This window comes from Eurytemora carolleeae, unplaced genomic scaffold (genome assembly GCF_000591075.1).
Source record: "Eurytemora carolleeae unplaced genomic scaffold, Eaff_2.0 scaffold633, whole genome shotgun sequence".
Lineage (NCBI taxonomy): Eukaryota > Metazoa > Arthropoda > Copepoda > Calanoida > Temoridae > Eurytemora > Eurytemora carolleeae.
The window spans coordinates 168,994-194,846 of NW_019396519.1; the positions used below are offsets into that span (position 1 = coordinate 168,994).

Consider the following 25,853-nt stretch of genomic DNA (forward strand, 5'->3'; position numbering starts at 1 on the left):
CACCCCCTCACGAGGGGGATTTCTACAAAATAGAGTATCCCTTTTAAAGGGAGTGTTCGCGAAAAATGAAAGGGGGTACAGGCTTAATGCGATAAAAAAGCGCTTTTGATCGGTATTAATCTTACTTCTATCTGTTGCGTCTATAAGGAGAAAATTGTTAAAAAAGACTAATACCGAAGAACGAGTCCAAATAAATTCAGAAAGATGCAACATACGACTTAGACCGTAAAAATCTATTTAATTTCAAACAAATCATTCGGATATTACAACCGATTACAATCGATTATCTTTCGCCACATTTGTTTATAGTTGATTTTTCATAATATGTTTTAATTGTTATGATCTGAGAGTTGCTTATAAAAACATTTATTCCTATTTCGAGGATTTTTGGTAATGAAGACGACATTTTAATATTTTCCAGGAATGTTCGAAAACAAGTTGTAAGCAAAATATCATTTTAAAAAATAAAATCAAAACATGTTATGAAAAATCTACTATATACAAATGTTGCATCGTTCTGAATTTATATGGATGTAACAAATCTAGACGCGATTACTCTACTCAAAGTCTAAAGAGAACACACTTATCTCTATCTCTAGCCAAAACTCAAGGCTCTCTATTCTCAGCCAAACTCTAGGCTCTATATACGTATGTATAAATCAAAGAATTCTATTGAACTAAATTTATTTATATACAGGTGAATGAACTGATTGGGCTATCCCGGCAGGGTCAACATATAGATAATTAAGATATTTATATTACTAGAGAACATAGATAACGTAGATAGCATTATACTTGATACAGAATGTGTTACATGGACACTACGTTCTTCAGTATTAGTCGTTTTTAACAATTTTCTCCTTATAAACGCACCAGCTAGACGTAAAATTAGTAGCGATCAAAAACGCTTTTTTATCGCATTAGGCCTATACCCTCTTTCATTTTTCGCGAAAACTCCCTTTTTAAATAATAAGGTAGAAATCAGAAAATGAAAGTAAGGTAGAAATTAAAAAACTAATCATGAGGTAAAGATATCAGAATTATATATTCATGGACATTCCCCAACCTGAGGGATTTGATTTGAAGTAGCTTAGATTCATTAATGGTAACTTCAGTCCCAGTCAAACTGTTTCTGATTCTACAACTCATCTTAACAGCTGTACATATGTTAAGTCTGAAATAAATAACCCGTGACGTTAGTGCATTACTTAAATGAAGCCAATTTTTAAGACGTAGTTTACGTTTTAAAAGAATAAAGATTTTCAGACTCTGGATATAAGATTTTATAAAATAAGTTTTCTGGCCTGTCCTAGAGAACAATTTTTGGACACCCCCCCGCCCCCCTCTTCTATCATTTATGTACATGATCACTAATTTCCAGAAAAATTACTTAATATATATTTTAAATTAGATTAGGTTAAGACAATTTCTAGGCCGAGCGCAGCAGCTAGGACAGACTTAGGGTGCCAAGCGATGCGGCAAGGACAGACTGTGGGGCCGAGCGCTGCGGCTAGGACAGGGTAAGGGTCCGGGCGGTGTGGCCACATGAAAAAATACGTTTATCTTATAAAGTGTAAACACATGATCACCGTAAATGTTAAAACACCAGTTTAAACTTTTCCAAGTTGACTCTGACGCCCGTTCGACGGCTGACTTCATAAGCAATGGCAATTTATTAACGTCTATTTCTATATACCTCAAAAGGCGAGCATCTTAAATATATAAGCAATGGCAATTACAATGAATTTGATAAATGGTCGGATCGAATTGAGACATCACATTCCACAGATTTCATATCAATGATCAGTCTCGCCGAAATCTCAAATCAGCTGATCGATGAATGTTTACAATTATTTCGCGGTTTTTTTACAAACTCATTTAAAAATCATTCGTGTAACTCGTGTAACAAAACATTTTTTTATTGAAAAATAAACGCAAATCTTTAATGTTTGATGCAATTGCTTAGATCTCAGATTTGCAGATATGTATTTCAGTTACGCATGATCTAGGTTTTTGATGAATTTCTTCTTGCAAACAATTAAAAGTAGAGGAGGTTGCGTGGTTTAAGGTAAGTGAAGACGAGAATTTGAGGAACAGGGATAAACTATTTTTGCAATTATAATCTTTAAAAATTCCGAAATAATTCTTGGTAATTATTTGAATGTAAATATTACAAAATTTGTGATGAAATCAAAGTGTATTTTCCCCGGGCCCTGTCCCATGTGTACTGTGCTTTCTATCTTTCCTTTCGTGAAAACAAACCCAAAATAACCTTGAAAAAGGTAAACATTACACCTGGAACTCCTGGGACACTATTTTAAGCTTATTTTACCCTAGTGTTACTCTTAAATTAGTAAAATATGAGTTTGAATAGTGTAAATTTATTCTTGTTTTTTTTTTTACTGCAGAAATAAAAAATTTTCATCTTAACTTAAGTTTCAAAAATAATTTTTCATTACTTAAAAATTCTCTGTCAATTATCCAAATTATCTTTCTCTGCAACTGTTAATACTGTTACCCACTGTGCAATACGTGCAATATGTGCACACAATTAAAATTTTCATGTAAACGAATCTTACACATATTATTTATTCTATTAATGAATGTATTGTACTACGTGTAAAACTCGTACAACATATGTAGAATTAAAAATTATTTTTTGTTATAAAATTGAAGGTAAAAGATGTCTTCCAAGATAATTAAGAAAACTCTGGAAGAAGCCGCTCATATTGGTAAGATATTAATTTCGAGGTCAAGAAGAATAAAAATGCATAAAAGTAAAAGGGGCAGTGATATATAATTNCCGGGAGAGGAAATATTTGTGACGATCCGGGGCATAAAAAAATTGGACGTCAAATGGCTAGTTTTTCATCCTTTTTCAAACTTTATACAGTCAAATTTAATTATTGTTTCCTGAATAAAATAATGTTCAAAAACGGGGTAGGAGTGCTGGTGATTTCCTAGAGAATAAAATTAATAGGATGGGGGGTCAATAAATTTTACATAAGGATGGACCCGAGGGTACATTAATATACCTTCTACTGTACAAAATACACGTGTACACACCAAATATTGTGTAGAAAATATATTTTACCGTACAGTGTAAGTATTTTGTACAATATTCTGTACTTGGATAGATCATGCTGAGCTGGATTTCTCTGACAAGTCTCTGATCTCCTTGGAGCCAGATATGTCAAGATTATGGAGTATGAAGAATATTACAAGGTAAACATTTTTAGATATCCTCCCCCCCCCCTCCATCACATTTTACCCATTTTTTACTCTCTAGTCTGCATTTAATGTAATTATGGGTTTTAAGCCCCCTTACCCCGACCCTATTGTTTATATCACTTAAAGCATGAGCATACCCCCCCCCCTCCATCACATTTTACCCATTTTTTACTCTCTAGTCTGCATTTAATGTAATTATGGGTTTTAAGCCCCCTTACCCTGAGGCTCACATCTCATTATCTCATGCGGGTGCTGACGGGTCGGGTTACTCGTTTTTTTAAAAGCCACTTATAAGAAAAATGAGGCTCTTTGTTTTAAATAAATGCTCAGTTAGAAATTTTAAATAAGTAAGAAATTTGATTTTGGAGCTAAAAGTCACTTAAGGCAAAGTTTTACAAGCTATGGGAAAAATAATTCCAACGTTTTTTTCTTGCATCTCATATTGATTACAATTAATCTACAAAATAATCCATATCCTAATCAATTTTTAACAAGTTGAGAACTCTGTATTTGCTGCTTGACAATTTTGATATTTTTGTAAGTAATGAAACTGAGTTCTTGCCTCTAACTCTGTTTTTAGTCTCTATATCTTTGCAACGAAATGTAATACATTTTTGATATTTCATACCATGAATTCTGTTAAATCCAATATTCTAATTTGTAAATATCTAAGGTTTACACCACCAGGATGCAAATTTATGCAGGGATCTGACAATTAAAACTTGTGTTAAAAACTGTATCACTTAAAAGTTATCTTTCACAAAAAAAAATTCTAGTTACTTACCTACTTGATACTTGAGAGGTAATTCTCCATCTTATCTAGGAATGTTGAGAATATCTTGATTTCTTCATGGTCTGCTATAGATCAGATGTAGATTCAGTTACATGCAATCCTAAATGCTTAGTATTAATTGACGAATCAGTCTTGAACACTGAGATTAGTTTTAAAGAGAAAATTTTAAAGAAGAAATATATCTGTTAATTTTAGGTTGACTCTGTCGAACAACAAGATCATGACTCTTCCTGCTGCTGTAGCAAACCTAGGTTCACATTTTGTTAAAAATCCTCTAACTAAAATTATTTTAGTTGATAATTTTTGCAAAAATATTATATCTCAAAAAAGAGTTCTTTTAATATAAAATAGATTTTTGAAATCTTTAAATGTAAGGAAAGGCTTCTTCATTCCCTTTTGGGTTAACCGTTAACCATGAAGGAAACGGAAGGAGTTGCAAGGTCGTAAAGATGAACCATTAACTTAACAAATCTCGTTTGAAAACATTTATCTTGTTTATACAACAGGTCTTATAATTAGATGAGTCTTTGATCATTTAATGGCTTATTAATCTATTTTACTGATTTGCAACAGATGCTTTGTTTATATAAGTCCTCGTAAGTTTTAAAAAAAGACCTTATTGCTGTATTGTAGAGAACCTGGAGATCCTGAACCTATTCAACAACTGTCTAGAGGAACTACCCATCTCTATCTCCGGGATGCCCAAACTCAGGCACAGATCAATTAATTGATTGATGGACGGTCGGATAGAATTATAATTTGATGTTCAATGGAGTCTAAAGGAAATTATGCATGGTTGTTTTTTGTCTCATTGATTTTACCACCCTACATCTCTAACCTTATTAAAAAAATTATTCATATCTAAAGGAGCTTTGTGATAACAGCTCTAAAATATCAAAGCTGTCCTTCTGCAGTGCAGTAGTTTTACATGTGTTCAATGTACTAATGTTTTGTTAATAACTTGTTATTAACTATTATTGTACGGCTGATTTAGAAAGTGCGGGATATTCTTTTTTTTTTACGGGAGGACAAATATCTAATGGTTTATATTCAAGGGAGATTTAAGTTCAAAAATGCCTCGCCCACGTAATATAAACCATTAGTTACTTGTCCCAAAGAGAAAAAATAATATCCAGCACTTTCTAAATCAGCCGTACATTGGTAATTTTATGTCACAATTGCGATAACATAGCATCTATTTGGGATGTGTTGAGAATAAATTTTTAATTTTTAATGAAAAAAAAATTTTCTTTAGAGAACGCAAAATTCACAAAACTTGTCAAGAAAATGCGCAAATCTGTTTTCAAACTAAAAATTCAGAAATTTATTAGCTTAAATACTCTTCTTTTGAAAATAAGTAAAATATTTTTAGTCTGCGTTCCTTTGTTTAGGCCAAAATAACAATATTTTCTTATATGCATGGAATTAAAGACGATCTTATTTTTCTAAATAATCCCTAGGGATTAATTTAGAAAAAAAAGACGGTGAAAGTTAGAAATTGTACATGAAAAAATTAGCTATGTTAAGTTAGACAAAGAGACATTAAATCAATTTTGTTATTGATCGTTTTTTAATTGACTGGTAGATTAGTCAGTCTATGAATTGACGTATTTATTGCTGGATTGATTGATTCATTGACTCATTGTTAACTGATTGTAATGAATTGATTTTATTAGAATCCTGAACCTGGGAATGAACAAGTTAAATGCACTGCCCAGGTATTAAAGAGGAGAAGTTGATATATTTTGCCTCATAATTTGTTTCCCCTACTTTGCCAGAAATGTTAAGGTGTTTAATTTCTGATTTTGATAAAATAAATTGAAATAAATCATATTGAAGGGAATTTTGGCTTGAAAGTTTCAGAGTTCGGAAATAATATCTTACATTTCAAACGTTTTATAAATCTATGCAGACCAGATATTTTAATGAATACAGATTCGTAGAAATCTGTACGCAGTATTTTTTTTATATTGTATTTCAGAATTGGTTAAAATGATGTTTTATTGTTCCAAAATATTAAATTCTTGTATATTTGGGATTTTTTTCAGAGGTTTCGGATCCTTCTCTAGTATTGAGATCCTAGATCTTTCCTACAACAATCTGAACGAGAAATCCCTTCCTTCAAACTTCTTCATCATGGAAACCATCCGCGCCTTGTATCTTAGGTAATTTATTTCCCCTTCCTTTCCCTTCCCAACACATCATCATCCCTCCCTCATTCCTCATCTCTTTCCTCCCCCTCTCATCCCATACCCTCCCCTTCCCCAACTGCTCATAGGTATCCTGAAAACATTTATTCTGTTTAGTGACAATAATTTTGAAGAATTGAGTCCTGAAATTAGAAACCTCAAAAACCTGAGGATTTTGGCAGTTCGTGACAATGATCTTGTAGACCTACCTACGGTAAGAGAAGAGGGCAGTGTTGTACTTTTCTAAAAATATTTATTACTTATATATATATAACAATATTTTATTATGTTTTGGTTTTTGACGTTTTTTAAAATGTGAAATGTTTAAATATTTTGAAAACAACATAAATTTTTGCGATAACATGAAGAAAGGTCAAGTTAAACTTTCATAAATTATTACTATTCTTGAATTTTGATAAATTATAAAAAAGGAAAAAATTTCGATTTATTTTAATAGTCTTCTTATTACCTAAAATATTTTGTTTCAGGAGATCGGAGAACTGATTTATCTTCGTGAACTACATCTTCAGGGAAACCGTCTAACTGTTCTTCCTCCAACCCTTGGATCTCTAGGTATATCCCCCTTCCTTCCTCCACCCCTTGAATCTCTAGGTATATGTCCCCCCCCTCTTTCCTCCAACCCTTGGATCTCTAGGTATATCTCCCCTTCCTTCCTCCACCCCATGGATCTCTAGGTATATCTCCCCCCCATACCCCTCCTTGCTCCAACCCTTGGATCTGTATGAATGCTTTTCAAGCAAGTTTTTAAATCGCTTATTAAGTGAAATGAGTCTGTTTATTCTCCACAATTTCTGTACCTCATGCTCAGTGGACTATTAAAAGTTATAACTTGAATGTAAAAGTTGACTTTCTATTCCAGATTTTTCTGGTTATCACTGTATCTAAATTAGATTTTCTGAGTTCCCGATCTATTCTGAAACTTGATAACAACCCCTGGGTTCCACCAATCGAAGACCAGCTTATGCTTGGTGTATCTCATGTTATTGAGTACATTAGAACAGGTAAACATATTTACATATAGTTCAGTACAGTACAATAAAGGTTTTGGAGAACATAAGAACAGGTAAACAGTACATATATACAATAAAGATTTGGAAACATGTAAACAGTAAATTAGAGGTTTGGAGTACATTAGAACAGGTAAACAGTGCATATATACAGTGCAGTACAGTACATAAAGTGCAAGTGCAGTACCGTACAATAAATTAGGCCACAATTTTTAAACATACATGTTAATAAAATAACCGACATAAATGTATATTTTTCATTGCATGTGGCCGGGGAGCTATAAGATACCACAGACCACTTGGCTCTCCTGGTTCAGCAAAATATGATATGATTAATATTTTGTGCATGAATGGAGCACATAAGTAAAGTAGTAAATCTTTGTTTGTCTATTTGTATGGATGTCCGATCATAACTCTGGAACCCTTAGACAGCCTTGCCTCGAACTTTCATTAGCTTGGTTTAAAAATTCTAAGTCAAGTGGATTGAAATTAATTTAATATCCAAGCAAAGCAGGGTTCTCAAGCCAAGTGACAAAATAAGATATTTTTTTGTCCATAAAGATTAAAAAATTTTAAAATAATTGGTATTTTAAAAAAGTTTTGTTTCAGAGACCTACAAGTATCTGTACAGTCGGCATATGCAGGCAAATGTTCCTCCTCCAGAGAAAAAGAAGGACAAGGCAAGACAACTCTCAAGAAAAGGTTCCAGGGCTTCCGTTAATGGAAACAATTGAAAACAAGGCTTCCGTTAAAGAATTATTTCCTAATTTTCAAGTTTAAAACAAATAATTAAAACTAACCTTTACTGCAGAAATAGTGCCAAAATTCTAAGAAGAACCTAATAAAATAGGAGCCTTCTACCTCTTGTTTGCTAATTTAAAATAGATGTTTAATATTTTTGCTTTACAAAAATATGTTTATGATATTTGTTGAACCCTTTAAATATTTCAATGTTGATGAGGATATTTTCGTTTGCGGTTTTCCAATGAAGGAATTCGCAGTTTTTAAAAATATAGATAATTGTGTAAAGGGTACTGAATAGTTCTAGAACTTCATTGACATCATTGACAACCCATAAACAAATTAACCTACTGGGCTACAGTGCCCTATTTTGAAGATTATTTTGTTTTTAAATTGACCATCAACAACTTCTATCTACTATAAAAATATTTAAAAAATTTACAAAGTGAATTTATTAACAATAACCTGCACTAACACTAGTCCAGTTCGTCCAATGGTGCCTGAAATTTATATAATTGTCAAAATAAATGTGTATTATTTAATATTAAGTTTAACTAAATAAATATGAACTAAATTTATATTAAATCGTATTTTTGACACTCCAATCTATATATAAATTTGGCTTGTCTGTCTGTCTGTCTGTTTGTCTGTCTGTCTGTTTGTATCCAATAAACGTCAAAACGGCTGAACCGATCGGGCCCAAATTTTTTGTGGGACCTCACGTGACCACAGGGAATGATCAAAATTACAAATATTTGTGTCCATCAAAATTCGATCTTCATTAAATTTTTGAAAATTTTGAAAATCCACGAAATTTTTTGTGAAAATCCGCGAATTATTTTTGTTTTGTTTTACGATGTACACAAAGAGAAATCATGTTCACAATTAATTTAGAAGATGGCCGCGAAGCGCCCTCTAAGGCTAGTATAGAAAAAAGGAACAACACCAAATAGATGCGGAATTTTTGGGGCGACTATGCAGTTTGCATCCTCAATCCGCATGAGTGAGAAAAGCAAACTTGTTTACTTGCATAAAATTAAGAACTTTAAATGTTTTTTTCAATCAAAGCATTTATAGAAACATAGTTGTTAAAAATTATCCAGATTCCATGTTAAAATCTTAATTTCAATCAATGTGTAAAAAATAAATTGCAGAGAAATTATAAAAATAATGATTTTAAGTAATACCCGATTTACCCTTGAAACCTTAATCTGATAAAAATGTGGAGATAGCGTCTTTTCCGACTCAAAAAGTGTTACATCCAGATAATTTCTTCAATATTTCCTTTAAGCAAGAAATGTGCAAATCATTTTTTTCAGAGAAATGACAAATCAAAATAGTTTTGAAAACAAGAACACGGAGGTTTAATACAGAGCGTCCATATCATAATAAATTATCTCCAGGTTGTAACGCCAAAATGAACCCAGAATACTCAAAAAAACTTAGCATTTTCTACAAAAAAATGCTTGTATTAGCCTTATCCTTTTTTAATAATCTATTATTTTTAATTCTTAATTTTATAAATTGGATTCAGTTAAAACAGAAAATTTGATTTGCTCCACCTTCTTGTTTTTAACTTATTAATTTTTTCTTTACCTTCTGTTAACTGCATGTCCCTGATTCTGATAATTTTGAAGAAAAAACAGAGACCCCCGTGCAAAGATGCCAATGCCTAATTTACAACGGTACCCTTATATCTATTTATGTCATTGTAATGGGTATTATTAATTGCGAAAAAGATTTTTTTTGATTGAAAACAAACTAGAAAACTTAAAAATCACAGCAAAAACTTTTCCCACGCATAACCAATTTCAATTCTTTCAATAACATAGTTTTATTCAGAATTTTACTCAAACTAGTAAAAAACAGATCGATAAAGTTCCTTAATCACCCTGTTGTAGAATCAATGTTTATAATTTTGAAATAAAGTATGTATTCCCTGTTCATTGTGTATATATTTTCATGAAATAACTTCTTTTTGACTGATTAAGTCCNGCTACGACACTCTAGCCCTCTCCTCCCTGTGTACGCTTCTGATTTTAATATTTTAAAATTAACTAATAGTTCGGATACCACATAGGTCCGCGTACATAGCATCGAAGAATTTTGTTCACAAGAAATGTCGTCTTCTCCGGAGAGTACATTCATCAGCTGTTTTATTTTGCAGAAATGCAGACCTTTACAAAAACATGCGCAGGCTGCTGGATAATTATTTCTGCAATCTGCAAGCTGCTAAAATTTAACAATATGTCAACAGCTTAAAACAACGTAATAGTTTTTTGTTTTAACACTTATCTTTCAGCTGCATTGAAATTATTGTTTCATTAGTTAATAAATTGGAGTGCAGGCAGTGATGAGTTTTTAACCTTTTATCAATGTTTATTTTGTATTATATCACGGTTAGGTTCAGGGTAGTATATCTATCCAATTTTGTACATGACCATTTATTTTTCAGCAAATTTATTATTATTTATTTTTTTGTTATTTAGGGTTAGGTTAGGTTAAGATACTTTCTGGGCCATAATTGAAAATTGTTGAAATAGTGGTCATGCACAAAATTGATAGGAGGGGGGGGCAGGGGGGGGGTCCAAAAATTGTTATCTAGGTTGGACCCACGATGCGCAGGAATAAACTGCTTAAACTTATAGACAGTTCAATGTCAAACAAGATTTTTCAAATTTTTTAATGATCATCATTTTTTTGGAGAGAAAACTTTTCAGTTAGTCCTAGAGAACGATTTTTGGTCTTAACCACCACCCCCGCCCCCTCCTATCAATTGTGTACAAGACTTTTAATTTTCAGCAAATTTATTATTTTTTTTATTATTATTCGAGGGTTAGGTTAGGTTAAAGCAATTTCTGGGGCCGAGCACTGCGGTGAAGACAGGCTAGGGGGCCGAGCGCCGTGGCTAGGTCAGGCTAGGGGGCCGGGCGCTGCGGCCTCATGACCAAATAAATATCCATGTGTGTTACATATGAGATCTATGTACAAAATTGATAGGAGGGGCGGAGGGGGGGTCCAATAATCGTTCTCCAGAAATCTCATATGCAAGTGTTTTGCCTCAAGCTATTCTGTTACCTTGCACAATACATGACCGAAAAAAACTACAGGACTTTCAGAATTTAAGAAAATCTCAATGGGGACCTGGTTTTTACCTTTTTTAGTGCACCAAAACCCTCCATTGCACAACCAAAATACAAAAATGTTCTCCGTAAAGGACGCTTTGCCCCGGTTTTATGCATCCGGCACCCCCTAATACCCCCCCCCCCCCCGTCTCAGCAAATTTCCTTGAAGTTTGTGCGGGCTTCGTCACCCTCTTAAAAAATCCTGTTGTTTTGGTAAGTGGGTACAAAATGTGGCAAGATTTGTGTTTTGTCCGTCCTCAATGTGAATGATTCCTAAAAGAAGAGTTCTTGGATCAAGAATAAATCTTGGAAATCAACTCTCAACGCTTTTAAATTCTTAAACTCTAAAGTTTACACATCTCTTTATAAATAGATTTAAAATGTTCTGTAATTAAAAAATGAACTCTGAAAATTACACAGGTGAGTCCCTGAATAAAGTGCAACCCCCCCCCCCACATATTTATCACACTTACAACTGAAAAATGTATGAGAAATGTGAAAGTTTAAGATTAACCAAAAATGCATATCCTTGAAGTATTTTCTATATAAATTCCTTTTCCTAAAAATACCCCAACCCCTCTGGTTTTAATCATCATTGCATTATACCCTTTAGTTAAAACTTTTATTTTCAAAAATCATACCATTGTCTAGGTTTCTTGTTTACATTCGCCTTGAATTTAAAAGTGAAGAAGTTGGAATACCCTGGAAACTGTGGTTAATACTGTATACTGCACTGTACTGTACTGATTTAAACTGTAGAGTACAGCTGTGCCTTCAGATGTAAATATAGTTCCCTTGATACAAACAAAATAGAGTACTCTCTTCTCTCCCGATAAACAGGTAGAAATTAAGTTTAAAGAGCGCGAACATAAATTTTGTGATGGGGTTAAAGTCGACGACGCAATTAGTGTTGTTAATCGTTTGGGATCGGTTTTTTAAACTTTTGATTAAACTTTAAAGATTTCAAAACTGTCGGTAAGTTAAGGTTTTATTTCATCGAATTTTTTTCATCCTTTTAAAATTGTTAAACGATCTAAAAACGATCATTACAGCATATTCGTTTTTGGATCGTTTTTCGGTCGTTATTGGTTTGTTTTTTGCCTTTATTTTATGGATGGTCAAATTTGGCATATTTTCATAAAGCACATGTTCAGAATAAACATTTTTAAATCGACTGTGTTTCTTGCACTGTACCAATCATTTATTTTTCTTTCGTGATTTTTGTTAGTTAATGTCATTCTTGAATGTTTATTGTAAATGGTCAAAATTTCGTTATTTTGAATTTTTTTAAGAATTTTCAATTTATTTAGCTTTTGATTCGTTGGCCTGAATCCTTTTTACTCCAACTTCTAAGGTCCACTGATGACGCAACTTAAAAAATAACTTTGATAGTCCCTCTAAAATTCTTCTTCTTTTCTCCTAGAACCCTCTGATGGCGGGATTAGACTCCTGCCGACGAAGTGTAGATATCAAACCATATGTTTGCGGGTAAGCTCTCGTAAGAAAGGGTTCGCGGATTTTTTAAGTGTGCTTAAAGAGACTTTTCAAGTCATATCCTCCATGCAACAATTTCAATACACATAGTACTCTTGAAACCTTTATCTGATCAAAAATTTTGAAGATATTTTCGATTTTCTAGGTATAAATGTGATTAAATCAGATAACCTCAACTTGTTTTTCTGCAGTAGAAATGCGCAAATCACTTTTGTAGAAAACCACAATTGGAAATAATCAGCTTTCAAAATTATAAACATTGAAATCTTATTTATACCTCACCAGAAATACCTTTTATGGGTACCTTTGTGAATCTTTGCATGGAGGGTGACTTTAAATTACCCTCACAGTCCCTTTTAGCATAAAGACGAAATTGATCCAAAATTAACTCTGTGAAAGGGATCTGTCAGATATTTGAATAATGTCGGAGGGGTGCTAATAATTAAACGGAGTCCTTTTTTTACCTATCTCTATTCTCAAATCTCATGTACAATGTACTTAACCTGTTTCTTGCAAGAAATTAGTTCATTAGTTCTTGTTTAATATTTTTTAAATTATCCCTCCTTGAGTCCTTGACGAGTCAGAATGAAACAGGAATAAGCGCATTTTGTACAAAAAACGTTATCTTTTTTAGATGAAATATTTCAGGGGGAGAGGGAATTTAAGGTTGGTTATTTCGTTGAACAGGAACAGGAGATTAAACGATAAATTACTACTTAACCGGGAGTTTTCATGAGGATAATTAAATTGAGAGGAAAACCTCCCTCGCTACGCTCGTGAGGTTTAGAACCCCAAAAAGGTCTTGGAGGCCCTCGGCTAAGTGGTTTTCCCCTCAATTTAATTATCCTCCCTTAATCTCCCGGTTAAGTAGTAATTAATAGTTATAGTTGACAGGCTGAAAAATTCATTGGTAACACGCTTATTAATTGATTAGTTGACAGGCTGAATAATTAATTTAGTTGCAAGCTGACAAATTGATTAGCTGACAAGCTGATTAATTGACTGGTAACAAGCTTATACATTGATTAGTTGACAGGCTGAATAAGTGAATAGTTGACAGGCTGATTAATTAATTAGTAGATTAGCTGATTAATTGATTTTGTTACAGACTCATAAATTAATTTAGTTACAGGCTGATAAATTAATTTAGTTACAAGCTGATTAATTGTTTAGTTGACAGCCTGAATAATTGATTGGTAACAAGCTTATTAATTGATGAGTTGAGAGGCTGACTAATTAATTTAGTCATTAGCTGGTTAATTAATTTGTTGGTTAATTGATTTGTTGACAGGCTAATTGATTGATTGGTAACAAGCTTATTAATTGATAATTTGACAGGTTGAATAATTGATTAGTTGATAGGCTGATTGATTGATTAGTTGATTAGCCGATTAATTAATTTATTTACAGGCTGACTAATTAATTTAGATACTAGCTGATTAACTGATTAGTTGAAAGGCCGAATAATTGATTAGTTGACAGGCTGATTAATTGATTACTTGAGAGGCAAAAAAATTGATCAGTTGACAGGCTAAATAATTGATCAGTTGACAGACTGATTGAAAAGCTGCTTTAATGGTTGGCATTCTGATTAATTGATAGGTTGATTGAAAGGTTGATTGATATGCTGTTTAAATAACAGTGAATACATCAAGATAAGAAAATAATTTGTGGTGGGAAAGTTTTTAAATCGTAATACTCAAATCTTCGAAATTTAATTATTTTATTTTTTATGTAATTTTTTTCTCAACTTTTTTCTTATTTGAGTTATTTATTGTGATCAGGATCGGAATGTTCACTATAAAGGAACTCTAGATGCATTGAAGAGTGTAATTAGGGAGGATGGAGTTCAGAGGTTGTATAAAGGACTTAGTCCTGCTCTTCTCAGACAGGTAAACTCATCTGCATCCTAAAGAAATTGTCGTGTATTCGGTCAACTCATTCCTAATCACTTTCCCTGTATCTAACGGTATCTATGTGTAGGTGGTATTTGTAACCATAACGTTTGGTCCATACTACTCCATGTACCCTAGTAAACTGTATCGATGTGTAGGGAGTATATGGAACTATAAAGTTTGGTATATACTACTCCATGTACCCTAGTAAACTGTATCTATGTGTAGGTGGTATTTGTAACCATAACGTTTGGTCCATACTACTCCATGTACCCTATGTGTAGGGAGTATATGGAACTATAAAGTTTGGTCTATACTACTCCATGTACCCTAGTAAACTGTATCTATGTGTAGGGAGTATATGGAACTACGTTTGGTCCATACTACTCCATGTACCCTATGTGTAGGGAGTATATGGAACTATAAAGTTTGGTCTATACTACTCCATGTACCCTAGTAAACTGTATCTATGTGTAGGGAGTATATGGAACTATAAAGTTTGGTCTATACTACTTCATGTACCCTAGTATACTGTATCTATGTGTAGGGAGTATACGGAACAATAAAGTTTGGTCTCTACTACTCCATGTACCCTATGTGTAGGGAGTATATGGAACAATAAAGTTTGGTCTATACTACTCCATGTACCCTAGTATACTGTATCTATGTGTAGGGAGTATACGGAACAATAAAGTTTGGTCTCTACTACTCCATGTACCCTAGTAAACTGTATCTATGTGTAGGGAGTATATGGAACTATAAAGTTTGGTCTATACTACTCCATGTACCCTAGTAAACTGTATCTATGTGTAGGGAGTATATGGAACTATAAAGTTTGGTCTCTACTACTCTGCTAAAGATCTTTACTTCTCCATAAACCCAAGTAAACCAGAATCAAATGTGTTAAATCTTTTCTGTGCAGTATTTGCAGGTTAGTAAAGGTTGGGGAGTGGAACGTTATCTTTTTCTTTTTCCCTTAAAAATATCATTATTTACCCCCCATCAATTTTCTATATTTTAAAAAAGTTGTGATTTAAGGATGAAAAATCTAGAAAATGTTTATTATTGTTTACTAAAAAAAAATTAAAACTTTAACAAAAATAAAACATTTTTTATTCTTAAAGAACCCGCTGGTAAGAAAAGGATGATAGCAAAAATGATAAAAACCAAATATATATTTTTTAATATTTCTTTATTTTGTTTGAGACATATTTCTTTCTTTATTTTATCTCAAATTCTGATTGACATTTTTATTAGGAAGTGTTTCAAGTGCAATAGCTACTCCTACCGATGTGGTAAAGGTGATTATTATATTTCATTCGTTGATTATTATATTTCATTCGATGATTAGTAAAAGTTTAAGACCATCTCGAAAATGTGCGGTGCCCCCCCCCCCCCCAACATAAAAAAGATTGCAATTTCTGGTCGAAAATTGTATCTTTGAAACAAGTTTCAAAACGGCTGCCCTTCCTTTTCATGATTATTATAGTTTGATTTTTTATAATATTTTAAGATTTTGCAATTTTTATGTTTTCATTTGTGGTTAATGTTATCCCAGAGAGAAATTAATTTTTTTATCTTAATTGTCCAAAAACCTTCAAAAAGGTCATGTGAGGCCAAGGGCGTCTACAGAAATCAATCTGGGGGGGATTTGAACTGTAAATTCAAAACTTTGACTTCTTGGATACTTTAATGGTCACATACAGTCCAATTACCTTACAAGTACTACTATATCTCTCCTTCAAACAAAACTAGCAGAAAAAAAACAGCAAACTAATTTTTTTTATGTTTTTCACTCTTCAGTTTCAGATTTTAAACGTGTGATAGCTCTGAGTTCTAGGGGGGGAGTACCCCCCTTGTCCCCCCCCTGTATACGCCCTTGTGCAAGGCCCACAAACCAATTCAAACCCGTTTTGACGTTTATCGTATGCAAACAAACCTTTGAAAAAAATTAGTCAATTCCAAAGGCATAAATAGATGATTCGATTGCCGGGGATACAGCAGTTTATTCAATTTTGAGAGAATTTTTATCCCGCATTTTTATTCACAATTTCATGATCTTGGGTTAACAAATTTTATTCCGAGGCAAATAAGAACATTTTATACCGGCAAAGCAGGTTTCACTTTTTATTTCGCGGATTTGAAAAAAACGCAAATTTTTATGAAGTTTGAATTGAATAAATTTATATATCCAACTGTCTTGTGTTATCATTAGGGAAATTATTTTTTTGTGATTTTTACTTTCTTTGTTTTCGGTTCAACAAAAAAAGAAAAAATCCCGGCCAAAAAACATATTTTCTCCCATGATCACACTAGACAGTTGCGTAAATAGATATTTTCAGTGTACCCTGCCTGGTTAATGTCTTTTGAAATCCTGTTAAATATGATTATTGATTTTTAAATAATAATATTAGTCTATTATTCAGTCTTTTCCACATTATTCTGGTTTCTACTGTAGTCCAAATTCAAACTTAGGTTTTTAGTTTTGGTTTTGGAAAAAAAGAACGATGCTAACTATCAACAGAACTATGTGTTACATTTAAAAAAGAAAGTTGGGGGCATAAAATTTAGTGTTCAAATATAAGGATTTTCCTTCTTTAGTTACACTGGCTACCAAGGGGTCCAGGATTTTAAACTGTTTATATTAAGGTCCGGATGCAGGCTAAGGGAGATACTAAATTCGGGAACTTGTTATCTGTTTTCATTGATATTGGGAGAAAGGTAAGACCCATGGCCAGACTATGAGGATTATATGTAAGCACTGCTATGTTATTGGATTGTGCTACATTTTCCTGACACAAGATTGATTAATCTGCGGGAATTTTACGGATTAATTATTTAACTCGTCAATTCAGATTAGTTGAATATTTAAGCTTATGGTTTAATTTAAGTCACAAGTGTCATTTAATCTGTAACTTTTTTCTTCAGTTTTGGACTCTGGTTTATTATTTGTTTTATAAGTAATGATGGTAATTACAGCAAAATTCAATATTTTCGGAGGCTCTTGCGTATTTTGAAGTAGGTAAACAATCCTTTAAAATTGCTGATATTATTAGGAGGGTGTGTCTGGACTATGGCGTGGTGTTTGCCCTACAGCCCAGCGGTCAGCTATAGTTGCTGGGGTTCAACTTCCAGTTTATGACTGGTCTAGATCTTATCTATCCAGGTAGGTTAATTTAAAGGGACTGTAGACTTAATTTAAAGTAACTAGCCTCATCTTCTAAATTAATTGTGAACATGTTCTCTTTGTGTACATCGTAAAACAAAACAAAAATAATTCGCGGATTTTGACAAAAAAAAATTGGGGATTTTCAAAATTATCAAAAATTTATTGAAGATCGAATTTTGATGGAGACAAACATTTGTAATTTTGATCATTCCCTGTGGTCACGTGAGGTCCCACAAAAAATTTGGGCCCGATCGGTTCAGCCGTTTTGACGTTTATTGGATACAAACAAACAAACAAACAAACAAACAAACAGACAAACACCCAAACAGACAGACAAGCCAAATTTATATATAGATATAGAGAGGGGTCTGCACTTTTCACAACAGTACATTTTGAATCTTTATCTGAACAAAAATGGGAAAGATATCGTCGGTTTTTCAAAATAAAACTTTGTTTATTATTATGTACAATGCACATTAACAAAAATTATGTACAACAGAGGTGAACTGGTTTTTAAAGGAGCCTGTGCTAATCTAGCAGCTAGTGTACTGTATTGTTTGTTTATTATTATATACTGTAGGGGGGAACTGGTTTCTGAAGGAGCGTGTGCTAATCTGGCTGCTAGTGTACTGTATTGTTTGTTTATTATGTACTGCAGGGGGGAACTGGTTTCTGAAGGAGCGTGTGCTAATCTGGCTGCTAGTGTACTGTATTGTTTGTTTATTATTATGTACTGCAGGGGGGAACTGGTTTCTGAAGGAGCGTGTGCTAATCTGGCAGCTAGTGTACTGGCAGGTTTATCGGCCTGTCTGGCCAGTAATCCTATAGATGTAATAAGGACTAGGCTAATGATTCAACGGAGGTAAAAAATATTAAAATATTTTTTTGTTTTTCTAAATTACTTAATATATTTGTCTAACTTTTAAACAAAATTATGACACTATTAAATCCATGATATTTACATTGCAATCTTGAAACCAGGGCCGTAATTTTAGATTGCAACCCTGGGATGCAATCTAATTAATTGCAAATTTTTCTACCAAGAAGTTGCGGATTTACTACTCCGAAAACATGAATTAGATTTGATTTCTGAACTCAAAAAATGTGTTACAAAACTTAACAGATTTTACAGTTTTAAAACCTGAAAAAGGTTGATTATTATGCAAATCAAAATGTTTTATTTTGTGGAATGTGTAAAAATATCCATAAAATTTTTTAAAAGTTGAAATATTTAATTATCTCTTCATTCACTTGAGGCAACAAGGGTGCAATAAATACAGAAGGGAATATTACGTTGCCTTGGCTTCCAGGGAAACCTCGGTAATGTAATAATCCCTTCATTATGAATTGCATCCCTATCATCTCCCTGTAATGAATAGATAAATAGTTATAAGATTGAATAATATTTTTTAGGGTCTTGCAAAATAACGAACAAATGTTCTAAGTTCAAATTTTCTTATTTGAGATTACTTAAAATTCCCTGAATTATCAATTTAAGATCACCACTAAGACTATCTTACCGCTCAAATTTGTCCCTTAGACCCAGAAAACTCTATACATTCATTAAAACCCGGTTTTGCAGTGATTGTAAATTACGCGAAATAAAAGGTATCGATTTTTCTGGGTATTATGAGTATTTTTGTGTCACAAAGTCAAATTCTGAAAAAATCGAAGAAAAAAAATGAAATGTCAATTTAAAAAAAATGTATTCCAGGTTTATTAGAGAGAGGGGAGAATATATCCAGGGAGAGAAAATATTTAAGTAAGTCAATTCTTGTTTGCCAGACTGGTATACAAATTTATATAAATTTTCCAAACCGTTTCCATTTTGAAGTGTCACAACGCTTCGACCTTAGATTTTATCCCACTAACTCAACTATACTTTTTTAAGCCTTAGACATCATTTAAAAAGCACTTATGTTTAGCTTTAGTTTTAAATATCTAGTTAGCAAAGTTCTCATCGAGCTCGCAACCTATTGCTCACTGTGCTGTGGTCTGTCTAAGTCATTCAGTTTAAAAGTGCTATTAACGATTCACAATTGTACTTTGAAATCTTAGACATTGACTAAACAATCTTAAAGCAGGGTTGGCATGGAAAAAACCCAGCTCAAAAAAAAACACTTTAAAAACCCAACCTGTAAGTGGGCTTTTTTGGGTTTTATTGGTTTTTTAGAAAAGAATTTTTCTAATTACTGCCCTTTTTCACTCTTATAAAGATAAACTCTTCAAAAAATAATGTCCACTATCAACTGTATTGATTATTAGGGAGTTTACATCACTAAAACTGACACATTTATTCTTTTCTCACGAGTTTTCAAAATATGTTGCGATACAATAAGGATATCAAATCCCTTAATCATTCCTTTATGTGTGAGTGATCTGAAGTTTTTTGGTATTTAACAGTGGTCTTCCTTCTTGAGCATAGAAACCAATATAAACCAATAAAACCCACTGGGCTGGGTTTTTTTTGAAAAAAACATGGGTCTTTTTCCAACCCCGTCTTAAAAGGACTGTCTTCATAAAAAAAGAATAAGATGGGCATGTTCCATTTACAACTATACCCTGGAATTTTTTTTTTGATCAATAATTTGGAAGATATCGTCGTTTTTTATCTAGAAAAGTGTTTAATTCTGACAATTTTGTTCTCCTACAATTGAAAAGAATTAGTTATCAAAGAGAAAAACATGGATATCTAATTTCTACCTTACCAGGCAAAGCTTTTAAGGGTACTGATGTGAATCGTACATGCCACTCTATAAATTGGAATTTACTTGAAATTACGTTTAAACTCTTCACTCTACACTCGACACTCGACACTCGACACTCGACACTCGACACTCGACACTCGACACTCGACACTCGACACTCGACACTCGACACTCGACTCTCGACACTCGACACTCGACTCTCGACTCTCGACTCTCGACACTCGACACTCGACTCTCGACTCTCGACACTCGACACTCGACAATCCGCACTCTGCACTCTACACTCTACACTCCACGGTTTAAATCCGCACTCTGCACTCTACACTCTACACTTACTCATCCATTCACCGATTGGTTTATTTAACCCTTAATTTATGTATTCATTCACTTGTTAATATTTTTTTTTAATTTATCAGGTCTAGTTTTGAATGCTTCTCGCACACTGTTAGAAAAGAAGGATTTTGTGCTCTATACAAGGGAAACAACTAGAATTCTAAATTTAAATCTAAAATCAAAACAAAATTATTTTCAATGAAAGCTTAGAGCTCGTATCTTTTACTCGTCATTTAAACCCTGACTTAATTTAAGTTATTTTGAAACTATTTTACTAAGACGCATGGGTGTATACAATCATTAGGGGGTAATGATTTTATACACCGATGTTATGTACTTTCCTTAATGATTTTTCCTAAGTGGCAACTTCCCAAATGTGCAATTTCCCAAGCAGCAACTTCCCAAGTCTGTCCTAGTAGCAGCGCTCGTCCTTGCGCCTGTTCTAGCCACGGTGCTCGGCCCCCTTTCCCATCCTAGCCGTAGCGCTCTGTCCCATTGCAGCCTGCGGCGCCGCTGAGGGCCTATCCTAACCTTTGGGAAGTTGCCGCTTGGGAAATTGCACATTTGGGAAGTTGCTACTTGGGAAATCGTCAATTGGGAAGTCCCATTTCGGAAAATGCCTTTTGGGAAAGTACCTAACAACTCCCCCCCCCTCTTCTTGGAAATTCATTCTTTTCCAGATGTTATACATGCACTGAAAATAAATGATTTTTAGGAGAGAAAAAAAACGAAATTTTGTTAAACGTGTCAATTTTCCAAAATGTTGCCTTTTGATAAAACTTCTATCTTAGTTTCTATTTAGGGATTTGTTCCTGCTTTCGGACGAATGGGACCTTGGAATATAATCTTCTTTTTAGTATATGAGAAACTTAAATTCTTTTTTTGATCTTATATTGTTGCATCCCTAACCCTCTGTTGTTTAACTCATTTTAAACTTATTAATTTGAAACTTGCATCTGACAATCTCTTGATAAATTCACTCATCTCTAATATCTTTGATCTGTTTCCTCTGATTTTATTTAGTCCCCTCGCCCCATCATCTCAATCCATCGGATTATACCAAACCTAGTGTGATATAACTTAGATCAAATTAATTTTGCTTTGCTTACCCTAAACATAATAAAACTTGTATTTTTGACAGATATTTCTACTTTTAAAGTTTTAAGCTCAACAAACACTGGTGTGCATATTTTTAAAAGTTTTATAAAGCTTTATTTGTTCATCAAATGTATTAAAAGAAGATTTAAAGCTATATTAATAATGTTTCATCAATCATCCAGAATCAATGGACGTACTACCATATTTTCTAGAAAGCTTACATTTCAGGGGAAATTAGTTTCAAAACTAACACTTGGCCCATTTCTAACACTGAATGTTAGAAATGGGCCAAATCGGCAAAGTTATCTTTTTCTTTAAATCCAAGTCGAGTAGAACAAAATTACACCATATATTTATACAAAATGGCTAAAACTATATATTGAAACAATAAATGTCAATTTTAAACTAATAATAAGGTGTGAAAATTAGTTTTTGACGATTCTTGATTTAATTTTTGAACATATCCCTATTTGGAAACAATTACCGGATTTCAGCTCATGTCGCGTTTGGAACATATCCTGGTTTTGAGATAATTACCAAATTTCAGCTCATGTCGCGATTTCGGAACATATCCTGGTTTTGAGACAATTACCGGAATTCATTTTTCAAGTATTTACTCGCTTATGAAACAAAAGAAGATTTTTTGATAAGGTAAAATATAAGGAAAATACAAAGTAAAAACAAACTTCTTTATAATTCAAAAATCATTACAGCATTTATAAATCAAAATATCAATGTCGTTTGTTCTTACAATATAGATTTAACTAGAAATGCGGGTAACTGTTTGTTTAAAATGCTTGAAAATAAATCATCCCTATTCTCTAATTTAACAGATAAAATGTGGAAACTTAGATTCTAGAAATAATTCAGAAGTTAGCCTTCATAACATAATTTTGTTTTCAGTGATTTATTTTGTAAGTTATGAAAGTGAGTTTTGTTTTGGATTGTGGATTATACTCAAAAACGGGAAAGTGGGGTTTGTCTCTAAAACGCGACAATGTTTCAAATTCAGGATATGTTCGAAAACGGAAAACCTAACATTTTCTTGAAAACGGTAAAGAGCTTTAATATAAAAGAACTCCTATTATAATTTTGATTTTTTTTTAAAGTTTAAAATTGGGAATTGTTGTCCTCGTCATGTTTAATAAAATGTTGGTTATAGTTTTTATTATAGGCTTTTAATCTGGATATGGCCGGGATCCCTAAAACCCAGTCTTTCAATTTGCGCAAAGTGTTAGTTTTGGAACTAATGTCCCCTGCATTTATGCCATCATTATAAAAAACTTGAAAAAATAAACCTTTCCTGGGTTTAAAAACATTTATATTTCTATTTAATGGACGGTGCTTATCTAGTTAGAATTGAGTTATTTGAAAAAAAAGATTTTCTTTAACTTTAATTGGAAAACCTTTAATGGTTTTCAGATTATTAAGTAATTTAACAAAATGATATGAAATTTTAAAGAAAATTAGCTAGAATTTAAAGAATATAAATTAAACTCTTGTTTGACTCCTGTTAACCAAAGTATTTCTATAAATGCAATTTTTTATCTAGTTCTTATTATCACTAGATTGAAGTCATGTTCTTATATTTTGAAAATACTTTAACTTGTCAAACAAATACTCTTATAGCTAATTGCTTACAACTATTTAGTGTATTATGAAGTTCAGATAGACTGTAAACCATTATTTTTTATCGTAAATATACACAGTACATACGATACATACAGCTGATATAAATTAAGTGAAATATAACTTCAATATCTTTACTAGAATGACGCGAACTGAGATTCAATTTTAAGCTTTCGGTCAATTTATCTTTTTGCTTTAACAAATTATTGAGCAATTTAGATAATTTATTTTCAGATTGAAAGGTTCATATTTCATAGGAAACTCAATAAACTGCGAAAAATTGTTTTACTCGTGTAGAGTGATATTAATGAGTCTATATACAGGTTGTCACAAAAAACATCGGAATTGAATGTCCCAAGCGGGATTATTTCGTAAGTATAATATTGTAGTAGGTAAAACATTTAACGCCGAAAACTATTTATCTGGGGATTTCCAATATATGGTCTACCATTTTTTCACCTTATAAATTTACGGAGATATTGGGCAATTTGTCACATAGATATTAGATATAAAGATAGTTTGCTCATAAGACGACATTTATCTAGGTTGGTTGTGAACATTGGCTGTTGTTATGTCATTGAGTACATGCGGTGTACATGAGTTCTGCAGAGAAATTAAATTTAGTTTAGTTTAGTCCTTATGAAATATTGCTCCTGAAAACATTGTTCCATTAATGGAGTTAATTTACACTTTATCCGAGAAGTATATTCAATATTGTAAAATAAACCAAAACCGTCATTAATTTGTAACTTTTGGTTAAAACCTATAAAGCAGTGGCAATATGTCAGTGGACATTTTTTCCCAACAACCCTATTTTTTACAAATGGGATCTCATCATGTGGCGTTACTTTTGTGGGGGGCAACCTGATTTGGCCCCCCCCCCCCCACTCTTCCTGATTACCAGAAGCATGACGTAGTGGTCCCAGGAGCGGCTTATGATATTTTCTTGGGTGAGTGAAATAATTAAATTATTGCGCAAATGTTTTGCAATGTCCCCCCCCCCATAAGCCGCCTTTGGGTGGTCCGTGGACCATCTTTAATCTAAGTTTGCCAATTGCACATTTTTAACGAACTGACTCCATTTTGTTGGAATATATAGAATCCGCGGATACGTTGGACGCAGAGCCTAGCCTTTAAAAATTGCTTATTTTGTTTTTTTCGGCTTCCATCCCTTAAAATATGCTGCTTTCACATTTCAACAAATTTTCAACAAGTTGAGAGAGTAATTTTTACAGAGCCTGTAGCCTTAATTATAATAGGCTTTTTGGAGGGGGGGAGCAGTCAATCCTCCCCCCCCACCCCCTCCCTGAGTCAAATAAGGAGGTTGGGGTGGGGTAGAGTAAGTTGTATTTTTTAGAAAAAACGGTACATGAAAACAGTATTTAAAGTACAGAGCAGGCGCCTTAATGTTTTAGGGGAAACGGGGAAATCCACCTGAAAAAAATAGCAAGAAGGGGTGGGGATTTAACGATTTTTTCAAGACAGCATATGGGAAAGAGGGTGAATTAGAATATACACCTTTTTTGATTGGAAAAGTCACTTTGTTTTGCAAAACAGGGTGCCAAGGTTGGGGGGGGGGGGGAATTTCAGTATTCTATGCAACTTAGGGTCGGGTAAAATCCCCCAATCTTAAATACTATTCCTTTCCTGAAACCACCCTTGCCCGGTATGGAAAAATATAAGAAGGGGGGGGGGCAAGAGCCAAGAAGTACACCCTGTTCTGCAATTTAGCGATTCATGAATCCCGACCCTGAGCAAATTTAAGAGCTCTGATCGCAAAATAAATAAAATAATAATTGAACGCTTGCGTATTAAGCTTATACAGTGAGACCCTTAATAACGAATACATCGGAAGAAGTTATCAAATGTCGTCTTGACAATTTTTCATTGGGTTTTATACTACAGGGTGTCCCAAAAAACATGGGAATTCAGTGAAGAATTCGATATCGTCTTTTCAAATAATTCTTTGATTTAGTGTATAGAAGTGATACCTACTGAGAAAGCTGTAATCTGTAAGAGTTTCGTCTGCTATGTTTACATTTTGTTTGTTTATGTTTTGACTGCATACAGTTGTACTTAGTAAAACAAGAAAATTACAGTATACAAACAGAGTAAACTTGTCTGTCTTCACTGTTCATCTTGCGGAGACATTATAGACACATCTTTACAGTCTTTTACCCTTTTCATAAAATAAGCTCAAGCAAACATAATAATATTATGGCTTTTGAAATTAGGTATTACAATGCTAGTTCATAACAAAGACGATATCAAATTCGTCACTGAATTCCCATGTTTTTTGGGACACCCTGTATATTACGTAAATTTCAGTATTTGCGAAAATAAATAAATATCCATGAATATGCGGAAACAGTTTAAAAGAGTTCCATATAATCATTTAATTAAAAAACTAAATATCTGCA

The 25,853-nt window shown here is 33.1% G+C and overlaps 2 protein-coding genes and 1 long non-coding RNA gene across 3 annotated transcripts; all 3 read left to right on the top strand.

Moving 5' to 3' along the window:
- The first annotated feature begins 2,256 nt into the window (after positions 1 to 2,256).
- LOC111704782 (ras suppressor protein 1) lies at positions 2,257 to 8,560 on the top strand. Its single transcript, XM_023477127.1, has 11 exons — positions 2,257 to 2,282; positions 2,677 to 2,732; positions 3,138 to 3,225; positions 4,220 to 4,275; positions 4,658 to 4,736; positions 5,701 to 5,742; positions 6,073 to 6,189; positions 6,331 to 6,427; positions 6,702 to 6,786; positions 7,125 to 7,235; positions 7,851 to 8,560. Exons 2-11 carry the CDS (start codon positions 2,684 to 2,686, stop codon positions 7,973 to 7,975), a joined length of 849 nt encoding a protein of 282 aa, XP_023332895.1. The 5' UTR covers positions 2,257 to 2,282; positions 2,677 to 2,683; the 3' UTR covers positions 7,976 to 8,560.
- Positions 8,561 to 11,428: 2,868 nt separating this feature from the next.
- On the top strand, positions 11,429 to 12,604 carry LOC111704781 (uncharacterized). The gene is made up of 3 exons (XR_002765881.1): positions 11,429 to 11,527; positions 11,759 to 11,947; positions 12,531 to 12,604. It is a non-coding gene; the product is annotated as an uncharacterized LOC111704781 (long non-coding RNA).
- Positions 12,605 to 12,897: 293 nt separating this feature from the next.
- Positions 12,898 to 21,848, top strand: LOC111704769 (kidney mitochondrial carrier protein 1). Its single transcript, XM_023477103.1, has 10 exons — positions 12,898 to 12,901; positions 14,369 to 14,493; positions 15,310 to 15,427; positions 15,754 to 15,797; positions 17,146 to 17,217; positions 17,553 to 17,662; positions 18,246 to 18,527; positions 19,380 to 19,427; positions 20,790 to 20,850; positions 21,509 to 21,848. Exons 1-10 carry the CDS (start codon positions 12,898 to 12,900, stop codon positions 21,590 to 21,592), a joined length of 948 nt encoding a protein of 315 aa, XP_023332871.1. The 3' UTR covers positions 21,593 to 21,848.
- The last annotated feature ends 4,005 nt before the right edge of the window (positions 21,849 to 25,853 follow it).

What these genes read in the sequence shown, in the direction of transcription:
- LOC111704782 (XM_023477127.1), top strand. Translation starts at nt 2,684, where the DNA reads ATGTCTTCCAAGATAATTAAGAAAACTCTGGAAGAAGCCGCTCATATT. An exon ending in GGAAGAAGCCGCTCATATTG is followed by an intron (nt 2,733 to 3,137) that starts GTAAGATATTAA and finishes GTACTTGGATAG; the next exon opens with ATCATGCTGAGCTGGATTTC. An exon ending in TCCGGGATGCCCAAACTCAG is followed by an intron (nt 4,737 to 5,700) that starts GCACAGATCAAT and finishes TGATTTTATTAG; the next exon opens with AATCCTGAACCTGGGAATGA.
- LOC111704769 (XM_023477103.1), top strand. An exon ending in TCATTGATATTGGGAGAAAG is followed by an intron (nt 17,218 to 17,552) that starts GTAAGACCCATG and finishes TGATATTATTAG; the next exon opens with GAGGGTGTGTCTGGACTATG. An exon ending in CAGGGAGAGAAAATATTTAA is followed by an intron (nt 19,428 to 20,789) that starts GTAAGTCAATTC and finishes TTAATTTATCAG; the next exon opens with GTCTAGTTTTGAATGCTTCT.